General features: G+C 32.7%; 2 protein-coding genes across 4 annotated transcripts; one reads left to right on the top strand and one right to left on the bottom strand.

The window, feature by feature from the left end:
• The first annotated feature begins 1,091 nt into the window (after positions 1-1,091).
• LOC104224253 (transcription factor UNE12-like) lies at positions 1,092-3,460 on the top strand. 2 transcript variants are annotated; one of them, XM_070156308.1, is made up of 4 exons: positions 1,092-1,412; positions 2,544-2,663; positions 2,786-2,851; positions 3,244-3,460. In XM_070156308.1, exons 1-4 carry the CDS (start codon positions 1,170-1,172, stop codon positions 3,316-3,318), a joined length of 504 nt encoding a protein of 167 aa, XP_070012409.1. In that variant the 5' UTR covers positions 1,092-1,169; the 3' UTR covers positions 3,319-3,460. The 2 variants fall into 2 exon arrangements, with proteins under 2 accessions (XP_070012409.1, XP_070012408.1); XM_070156307.1 differs by having other exon boundaries at positions 1,108-1,421.
• A 735-nt stretch (positions 3,461-4,195) lies between these two features.
• Positions 4,196-9,093, bottom strand: CBTS3 (germacrene C synthase-like). 2 transcript variants are annotated; one of them, XM_070155717.1, is made up of 7 exons: positions 8,770-9,093; positions 6,815-6,854; positions 6,291-6,663; positions 5,838-6,056; positions 5,580-5,718; positions 5,218-5,466; positions 4,196-4,810 (listed from the first exon to the last, which is right to left on the bottom strand). In XM_070155717.1, exons 1-7 carry the CDS (start codon positions 9,013-9,015, stop codon positions 4,517-4,519), a joined length of 1,560 nt encoding a protein of 519 aa, XP_070011818.1. In that variant the 5' UTR covers positions 9,016-9,093; the 3' UTR covers positions 4,196-4,516.
• Positions 9,094-10,941: the final 1,848 nt, after the last annotated feature.

The following is a 10,941-nucleotide window of genomic DNA, read 5'->3' as shown; positions in this document are numbered from 1 at the left end:
TCGTCCGGGTTTCGAACCGGGCCGGTTACGGGTTAGGGGTTACCGGGCTTAACGGGTTCGGGTTTATCCGGATAAAAAATAAACTGTAAGGGTTACGGGTCCAAGGGGTCGGGTTAGTGTCTTTTTTTTATATTTTGTACAACTATTATAATTTATATTAATATAAAGTAAAAATATAAAGAATACAATGAAGATGGAAAAACTTTGCACTTATAAATTGTAAGTGCTACATTTATTATAAAATTCAAACTTACAAATTGAAATGTTTACATTTAACAAGTAAATTAACGAAAAAGAGGTAAATTCAAAGGTTTTGCATTGCCTTAGACTCTAAAACCTTAAAAAAAATAATTGAAATCTAGCCTTTAAACCGGGTCGGGCCGGGCCGGTTAACCGGTTCTACAGGGATTTTTGGTTGACCGATAACCGAATAAATTAAAGTGAACGGACAACCCCCTAACCCCGGTAACCCACCCCACACCGCCCCCTAAGTGCCGGACTTGTTCGGGTTTCAATCGGCCTGGGTCGGGCCGGTCCCAGGTCAACTCGACCCGTTTGACACCTCTACTATTAACATACATTTATGTGTCGAAGATACTCCTAAGGGTTATTTTCTATGATGGATAAAAAAAATTGGGATAAAAATTTAGTACCACTTTATCATTTGTTTGGTTACTAATCCTGGGATAAGTTAAACTTGGGTGGAATAGTACTAGGATAACTTACGTGCCAGAGGGTGAAATAATAATCGCATGATAAAGCAATAAAATTGACAATCTCAGAATTAATATAACATATCAAACAACAATAAGAAATAATGCTAATACTGTCACAACAACTAATCTCAACATAACTTGTCTTTACTAGAGGATGGTGATTTAAAATTTTATCCTTTGTAAAATGAGAAAAGTACCGGGTTTGTTGTTGTTGTAAAACGAGGAAACGAGATTTTGCAAGAAATACAAGTTTGGGACGGGGGCAAATATACCAATTACAAAATTATGGAGTACAATACAACATTATAATAAACTTTAGTGGGGCGAAAGAAGAAAGACAAATTTATCTAAAAAGCATATCACATTTTTTTTTTTAAAGCAAAGAGCCAAAAAGCAAGAAAGACAATAACAGACATAAATTCCATTTTCTAGTTTCCTCTGAAAATCTCCGGCATGGCTGGCAATCCACCGGAGGGCTACGCCGCCGGCGACGATTTTCTCGAGCAAATTCTGGCTATTCCTTCTTACTCTAGCCTCCCGGTAACTGATATTGGTGCCTGTGCTTCATCGAAAACGACGTCGTCCGATTCAGTATCTGGTGCCTCTCAGCTCCAGCAGCCGCCGCAGCCGTTGGGGTTAAGCTTAGATAATGGCCGTGATGACGTCAGCAGATCCGGAGCTTTTGCAGTGAAGCACGTAAGTGTAGTAAGTACTAATTTGTTAGTGGAATTTTAGAATTTATGCTTCTTCCGTCCTAATCCGTAAGGCAAGTGTATTTAGCCGATTTTAGGAACCTACATAAAACTTAACTTCAGACCTGAGGTCTGGTGAAATATACAAATATCTGTTTTTAGAACCTTATTTATAAATTCTTTAAAGTTTAGCTGCCGTATAATCAACTTCAGACTCGACGGTCTAAATTTGAAATCGCGCCCAGCCAAAGCCTAACTTCAGAGATCAAGTCTAAAGTTTGAATGTAGTTTTCTGTCTGAATTTAGGAATTTTTTATTTTTGTTTTTTTGCATAAATTGTTTTTCAACCAACAACCAACAGAATAGAAGTTCCGTTCTTGCAAAACTACTGTTTGGTTTAAAATAACAGTTTTTTGCAAAAAATTGAAAAAAACATTGGCATCACTTTTTTGGCTGAAACTCTTCTTCAAATTTTGAAGCAAACGTCACCTAAATAGTTCTAATTTAAGAAAAATATCATTTCCATATAATACCAGCAAACCTGATAAGTTTGATTTAAATACTTTATCTAAAGTAACTGTTAAGATTTAATCCCTAGTATATGAAACTCAGTTTTTCTGGTGATTTGATATGGGGCCTTTTTTAGTAAGATTACTATTGGTTCTGGAGTTTTAATTTGATGATGACAAGGGAAGCAGAGTTATTTGAACAACACAGTAACTAGGCAAATATGGAAATGGTGGAATTGTCTTTAAGAAGCATCAGCTCCCAATATAAAAATTGGCAGGTTCATGAATCTTTTTTGGCCTTCCTATATCATATTCTTTTGTTGTTCCCTGTTGTGCATATGCTAGTTTTTATAATCTTGAGTAGTGGTTGCAATTTCAGCCGCAAATTGTTTGACTCGCCCAACCTCTAATACTAAAACTGTATCTATACCGCCCATTTAAAATATGGGTTAACATCGACTCATTTACAATCCGTACTGTTTCTGAATTATTTTTATGTATTTCATTTCAAAATCCAGTTTCATTGCATGCCACTGGCTTCATAAAACTTATGTGGATATAAAATGCCTCTTTCTCAGTTTTAGGATTCACTAATCGATCTCCTAACTTCTCTTTGGTTCTTGCAGCCTTTTCAAGGTCAGCCAACATCAAGCACAGCGGTAACTGTACCACACCCACCTGCAATTCGTCCTAGGGCTCGGGCACGAAGAGGACAGGCCACAGATCCACATATTATTGCTGAGCGGGTAATAGGATTGATATATGCAGATAATTTTGTAGGACAATTATAAGTTATGTTGTGAAATGCAAGGGCTGCAAAAAATGCTCTAGAAACAAGTGCCTGAGTAATGTATTCTCTCTTTTACAGTTAAGAAGAGAAAGGATATCGGAAAGAATAAAGGCTTTACAGGAACTTGTCCCCAGCTGCAACAAGGTCTGTTCCATTCTCTTGTTGCCACAAATTCCTTTGATGAGCATTCTTTCTTTTGTAGCAACATATAAAAACTCATGCTCATTAATCTTAAAGTTGTATATTCAAAAAAATGGAAATATTAACTTTTGTGCTGATCCGTCGCTTTACCATGATGTTAAAGTACCTGTACTTAAAATTCAAAAAAAAAAGGTAATAATAACTTCCTGTTGCGGTTGAGTATTGTTAATTGGATTCAAGTTACTGAAAATGAAAAATAGTTGCAATTTTCAGACAAGTAATTCCTAAAGCTCATTGTAATTGGCAACTTTTTAAGATTGGTTTGCTTAGTTTTTTATGCAATTCAAAAGATGTCGTTACTTGTGGTATTGATATTATTTTTTCTGTCTTGCCAGACCGACAGGGCAGCAATGCTTGATGAGATTCTGGACTACGTGAAGTTCTTAAGGCTTCAAGTTAAGGTAATTTGACAGTGTAAAAAAATAGGTAACATCAGCTAATTTTCATGTCAACTACTAGCTTAGCCGATTACTCTAGCCACTATATTCTAGGACAAACATTTCCAATGTTCTTTCAATTTTGACTAATCTACAATGGCACTGGTTCTTCTTACCCTTTCTTTCCCATATGCTTCCATCCTGGTTTTGGATAATGGGAACTGGCTCTGTTGGCATGGAATCATAAAAAGCTCTTGTGAAATATGATTTATGCCTCTACTGTGCTTTTTGTCTCTGGTGCGTTCAAATAGCACAGGGAGCTTTGAGTAAAAATGATGGAGCTCAATTGTGTAATTTAAACAAAAAAATTGCAGAAATATGATACTTTTTGGGGTGGTTTTAACATTTGATCCCGCTTGCCCTTCAGGCAGCCACGTTTTTGGCCTAATTAAATGTCAAATGTGTCAAGTCAAATAACATAGGGATCAAAACTAGAACAAGATTCATGAATCAAATCAACTATTGTCCCTTCTAAACATAACTAATAGCTTGTTTGGATTGTTGTTGCATGTCGTTTTATAATGTATCGTATTGTATTATATTGTATTGTTTTGTATTGTTTGATGAATACAACACTTGGATATTGTATCGTTTGTTATCGTTTCGTGATGTCACGCACTAACAATATGAAGAATAAACTTGCAACATTACTAAGAAAAAATAGGATATGGAGTAGAATTATTGTATAAAAAGTAGGATAAATGATAAAAGATGATTATTTAATAATAAGGAAGGGCAAGATGAGAGAAAAACGCAAGGAAACTACGCTACCACACCAAATCCGTCATTCCATAAAGTGGCACTTTTCATCGTTACGTAATGATGGATTTAACGATACGATAGAATAAAATTTAAGTAATAATTAAAATAAACATTGTATTTAAGTAACAATATTATATGATACAATAGGTAACAACCGTCCAAATAAGTTGTAACAGTGAAATAGTAAAAACGAGCAGCCAGGTGCACAAAGCATCCCACATTCATGCCAGGTTTAGGAAGGGTCGCCCCCAATGGGTGTGATGTAAACAATCTACCATAATGCAAATATTAGTAAATGTTTCCATCGCCCAAACACGTGACTTATAGGTTACATGGACAATATACAAAATGCTTCCATATTTGCTCCAAATACTCAGCTTTGAAGGTGCGTCTGCATTGTTATATATAATCATATGTCGATAGATTCGACAAACAACAAAGCAATCAAGTCTTTAACTTGGGATTTGGGATTTGTGTATCCATCATCATCCTTCAAAAATGTGCCGACCAATCTGATAAAATTTAAAGTTCGTTCGAGGATAAACATTGGTACTGCAGTAGGGCGCAGGAGTTCCTTATTTATATCTTTACACGCATTTGTGATTTTTTTCCGCATCTCAACATATGCTTCTTGCTTTGAAACTCCATATTCTTCCATGTAGCACTCAACAAATGAAGCAACGTGTTCTCTTTGTTGTTCAACCTACAACATAATATATTTCAATTTCTTCATTAATATTATACAATATTTTACCATTTTAATCAGTCGTTTCTAAAGTTCCATAATTTACTTTAAGTAAATGTGATCATTGAAGTTGTAATTTATCAAGCATGTCTATTTATTATATCATGCAAAAGTGCCACCTAGACTCGAAATCAGACTGAGAAATGCTTTTTTTGAGTCGACGGTCTATTGGGAACAATATTTCTACCTCCACAAGGTAGGATAAGATCTGCGTACACATCTCTCTTCCTAGACCCGTACTATAAGAATACACTGAATATGCTATTTTTGTTATTGTAGTGGTTTTTGTATTGTATTTAGGGACAAAATTTGCGAATTACGATGACTATTGTTATATAAAATGAAAATTATATTGTTATACTTACTTCATGATCAGCCATATCATCCATTAATCTACAGATTGTTGATGCAGCTCGAAGAATCAAAGGTTCATTTGCCAACCATTCAAAAGCCTCTTTTGTTATAATTTCCTCCATAACAACCAAAGAAATTATTCCATACATCGTACCGGTAGAGGTTACAACTCCATTTTTCATATACTCCTCACATTTTGGAATGTAGTTAGCATTCAACCATTGAGCTTCCTTAAAATAGGCTGCCACCAACTTTTTCATCTAAAAAAGTAACAGAAAATGTACTAATAGTTCAAAATTGCGATTCTTCCCTACAACTTGGTTTACTTAATTAACTATTAAGTAGTAATTAATGTAACTTAATCAAGGATTACCTCTTTTTTTGCATAGTAGATTCGATCTGCTTTACCTTCTTTAGCCAATACTTCTTCCATTTCATTGAAAACGTCGAGAAGACCTTGATAAATAGATCTCAGATATGTCGGTAATGAATCCATGGCACCTTCGTCCCATCTGCAAAGTCTAAGTTGTCATAATATATTTCTTTATAACAACACTTCACTATAGCATTTTAAAAAAATGTCAGAACAAATGACGTTGTTATAGAAAGATTTTATTATATATAATTTTACCTTTGGATCGCATCCGTGAAAAGCACAAGCTCATCAAAAGTTGCATAAGCATCATAAGTGTCATCAATAATGGAGTTCATTTTGACTACTTTTGTTATCATACTTCTTGAACGACTATATTGAGGTTCAAAATATATTCCCACCGTCCAAAAGTAAGCTTCTACTAATCTGTCCTTCGCATATGGAAATTTGTTTGCACAATCCAAATCTTTCCACCAGCTATAGATATCATAACAGCATTAACATACTTAAACTTTAGGTGTTATTAATTAGCGCGAGTTACAGTCAAACCTCTCTATAATAGTCTCGTTTCTTTCAAATTCTTTTGGTAACATAAAAGATTGATTCTAAAGAAAACTTGACCGTATAGTGAACTGTTGTTATAAAGGATGTATTTTATAGAGAGGTCTAACTGTACCATAATTATGAAGATGATAAGAATAGTAGATGTACCTTGTTAGCTCGTTAAGCTCTTTTAGATGAAGCTTTTGTAACATGTTGAAGTCCAACTTTGCAAATTTCAAAAGCAAATCATTATGTGTTCCAATGTTTTCATATATGTATATGTATTTCCTTGCTCCCACCCTTGGTATAGTTTTGCGAATAGGATGGCTTAAGGCTTCAGTAACTTGTACCTTAAGCGAGTTGCTCAAATTCGGGATCACGGACTCGAGATGAGTCGTGGTAAATATAAGAGCTTCTTCTAGAATTTCCTCGTCGTGCACTCTCATATGTGCTGCTTCATACAAACTCAGTAATCCTTGAACATCATTAGTATGATTTTCCTTGAATTTTCCGTCATGGTTAGTGAATTGCTTGAACACATCTGGTTGAACACCATGTTTATATTTTGAAAGAAAAGAATTTCATTAGCATCAAGAAATTAAACCCTAAGTTATTACAACAACAACAAACAAAAAATTCAGTGAAATCCTACAAGTGGAGTCTGCAGAGTATAGTGTGTACGCAGATCTTACCTTTACCTTGTAAAGGTTGAGAGCCTGTTATCAATAGACCCTAGACTCAAGGAAAACATAATCGCAACAGTGTTAAAAGAAATATAGTCGTGGAGAAGCCATGGTAAAAGAAGTAAATTGTACCCCAAGTTATTATTGACAATAACAACAGCAACCCAGTAGTTTTCGACAAGTGGAGTCTTAAATAATATTCCTATAATAACTATTTGATTTCACAGCTAGTTAAGAAATTTACAATTTCAACATTATAGTTTTTTACGATATTTAAGTATAAGGACAAAATAAAAAAGTATAGTGCATAATTCTTCTATATAGAAGCAGATCTCGAAACTTGCTATTCTCTGCACAAATAAGGTGCGATAACTAAAAAAAAGAGGAAGGCGAGTCTTTGAGCAACGGTAAAGTTGTTACTGTGTGACCTACAATTTATGTGTTCGAGCCATAAAATCAGTTACTAATGCTAGCATTAGTGTAAGTTACCTACATTACACCCTTTGGGTGCGGCTCGTCCTGACCCTGTGTATACACGAGATATTTAGTATTAGGGTAAGTTGCATACTTTACACCCCTTGGGGGTGGCCCGTCCTGACCCTGCGTATACACAACATATTTTATGCGCCAAACTGCCTTTTAACAACAAAAAAAATGAAGTTGTGCGGGAAAGGACAGAAATGTAGGGTACCTGAAGACATGTAATTTCCTTGTTGCCTCGCAAGTCGAAAACGAAGAGCAGCCACATAAAGGTTGTGTTCATCGTTATCTTCACTATTTTGAGACAAATAAAAGATGTTTTGAATGGAGTTTTCAATCTCATAATTGAAATGATATGCTAATCCCAATCTTTGAATTGTGTCAATCAAGACTAGTTTTTGTGTACTATTATCTAGAGTTTCTACCAACATTTTTCGAACTATTTCTTTTAGCAATTCATGTTCATTTTTCTCTTGGGTAGTAATTTCCTGCAGGCAGAAATTGAGCATCAGGGGCGTATCCGCATGTATAATACCGGGTTCATCTGACTCAATACTTTCACACGAAGCACAAATTTATGTTTAACATTCTATTAAAATTGTAACAGATCCTTAAAGGTTGAACCCATAAAATTTAAATCCTAGATCCACATATGTTAATCATTAAAAAGGGCAGCCTAGTGCACTAAGCTTCCGCTATGCGCGGGGTCCGAGGAAGGGCCGAACCACAAGAGTCTATTGTATGCAGCCTTACCTTACATTTCTGCAAGAGGTTGTTTCCACGGCTCGAACCCGTGACCTCCCGGTCACAAGGCTCCTTTTGATAATTATTTATGAGTTTTGAATACATTATTAGATATATAGTGAAAACCTACCTAAGTTTTTACAAAATAGTAATATTCCATTCGTTTCAATTTATTTAAACCTTGTCGGAGTATGAGAGTCAAGTTCAATATTTTTTAATGTGATGAACATATATTCTTTAAATGTTTTGAAATAAATTTTACACATTTAGAAACTGCATAAAAGGTATTGTAAGTCACAACAATTAAAAATTCAAAATATTTGAAATACATTTGCAAAAAATATGGCCAAAGAAAATCTTATTTGACCCCCAGATAGTAAAAGGTTTATTCTTTTTTGAGACGGAGGAAGTATTAAATTCCAAACTCATAATTTCAAAAGTATTATAAAGACCAATCTTAAAGCTTGAACCTTTCATGTTTAAATGCTTGATCCGTCTCTAATAAAATTATAACATCGTCATTATTCCTTTAGGTAACACAGTCAGACCTCTCTATAACATCCCCATATAACAGTCATTCACTAAAGAAGTCAAGTTTTCTCGGAACCGATTACTATGTTATATTATAATATATAATCTCTATAACAACACTTCACTATAACAATAAAAAACGATCGCAACAAATGAAGTTGTTATAGAGAAGTTTGACGGTAGAATATAAGCATGGGATTGTGACTTACTGTTATTTCAGAATTGTAGGAGAGAAAATGGTCACCCCAAATTGTTGAGGGAAAATCTGCCAAATGACGAGAGCTTGAAGAAAGATCCATTGCTCGATTCATTCTTCTTACTCTCTCTTTTCTTCTCCCTCCAAAAGAGGCATATGATGAGTGTATAACTCTGAGTTGAGAAGTATTGCATCTCCAAATATTCGACTGAAATTTCGCAAAGTGAGAACAGATTAATGGAGAAATTGATTGACTCATCTCTCTCTCTTTCTCTCGCCAAACGAGTTTTCTAGTTCCTTTACTTTAGAGTTTTGTAGCCAAAAAAAAAAGGGCAGCCAAGCGTACAATGTTAGAATTTGCCACTACAACATTATGTATATATAGCTACAAATTCTTAGCTACATATATGAAAATTGTAGCTAATACCTAACAATAGCCACAAAAATTAAAATTTCATAAAAAAGTTTAGCTACAAAATTAAATTAACAAAGCTAATTTAGCATTTTTGCTATAATTGCTAACTGTCGTAGCAATATTACCCAAATAGCTACAAATTTATTGCTACAATAAAATTTCGTAGCTAATCGTATTTTTTTTGCCACGCATTTGAAATTACTGTAGCAATAACAACTTTATAGCCACAAAAATTACTTTTAATAAAATGTTATAGCTAAATAGATATTTTTGCCTCAAGTTATAAAAGCATGTAGCAATAATTGGATTAATAGATATAAAAAATTATTGCTACGACAATATTTTGTAGCTAATTATGAGTTTTTGCCACACGTCTGAAATTACTGTAGCAATATTAATCTTCTAGTCACAAAATATTACTCGATACAAAATACTGTAGCTGAATAGGTATTTTTGCTTCAATTATAAAAATTTGTGGCAAAAACTAACTTAATAGCTACAAACTTATTCTGATACAATAAAATTTTCAAGCTAAATATAAGTATTGCATCTCCAAATATTACTGCGGTTATAACATGTTAGCCACAATAATAATTTGAAATAAATATTAAATTTAAAAACTATTTTAAAATTCAAATTATATGAAACCGAGAACATCGTTGGCTTATTAGCTACAAGTATTTGTTATGATAGAATGATATAACCACAAGATTCAAAGAGACAGTAAACTTCTGCAGTTAGTTATAATTTTTATCATGTGCTTGAAGTTACCATATCAATATTATTTACCATAATAAATTAGTTGTTAAAAAATTTTCATAGTTAAATAAATATTTTGGCTTTGATTAAAAAAATCAATATAAGAGTTTGTCCAAAAATTAGAGAAATTTTACGAAAATAAATTTTAAATATAAAAGTTAGATTTTTCCTACAACATAGAAAAGTTAGTAAGTGCATTTGGCATCAATGCTTATCAATTAGCTTCTTGACTTATTAAGCTCATACTTTATTTTATGCATATTTGGTCCTTTATTATTTTAAATAAGAATTTAACACAATTTATTATATTTAAGCTCTTATTTTAAAATAAGTACTCATATAGAAAACTTTAACAGTTTGTAGAGATATGTATGTATGTGTGGTACTTAATTATTTTAAATAAGTACTTAAAGTAATTTCATATATCTAAGCGCTTATTTTTGAAATAAGTACTAATGTTCATATTAGTCTTTCAAAAACTAAGTTTTTCTAATAATATAACTTAAGATTATAACATGGTTAATATTTAAGTCCATAACAAAAATAACAATATTGCAATTCTTACAAAATAAGCATTACTTTTAGGTTTGAATTATATTTATAAAGAACAATTGAATATATTTAATTAATGTATGAATAACTAATTATATAGAATTTACACAACTATAAGCTTGTATCCATTACATTGTATATATGATCAAGATGATAAAAAAACAAAAGTCATATAAATTTGGTCCTTTAATAATCTAATAATTTATTAATTATCATAAAATTCATTATCTATCGAAACAATTGAGAATTTAACATGGTTTGCATACTAGATTAGGTTTCATCTCTTTTGTGACTATAAAGTTTTTTTCAAAAAATAAGAATTTAATATGTTTGATATTAAAGTATATGATTCAACTAACTAAAATATTATAATTGTATATTAAATAAATTATTCCTTGTAAGTTTTAACATGATTTAACTAACTATGTGATCTACTTAATTAAATTTAAATGTTTAATT

Source organism: Nicotiana sylvestris, chromosome 9 (genome assembly GCF_000393655.2).
Source record: "Nicotiana sylvestris chromosome 9, ASM39365v2, whole genome shotgun sequence".
Taxonomy (NCBI): Eukaryota; Viridiplantae; Streptophyta; class Magnoliopsida; order Solanales; family Solanaceae; genus Nicotiana; species Nicotiana sylvestris.
Note: the sequence above shows the minus strand (reverse complement) of the source record. Positions and strands in the feature narration are given on the sequence as shown.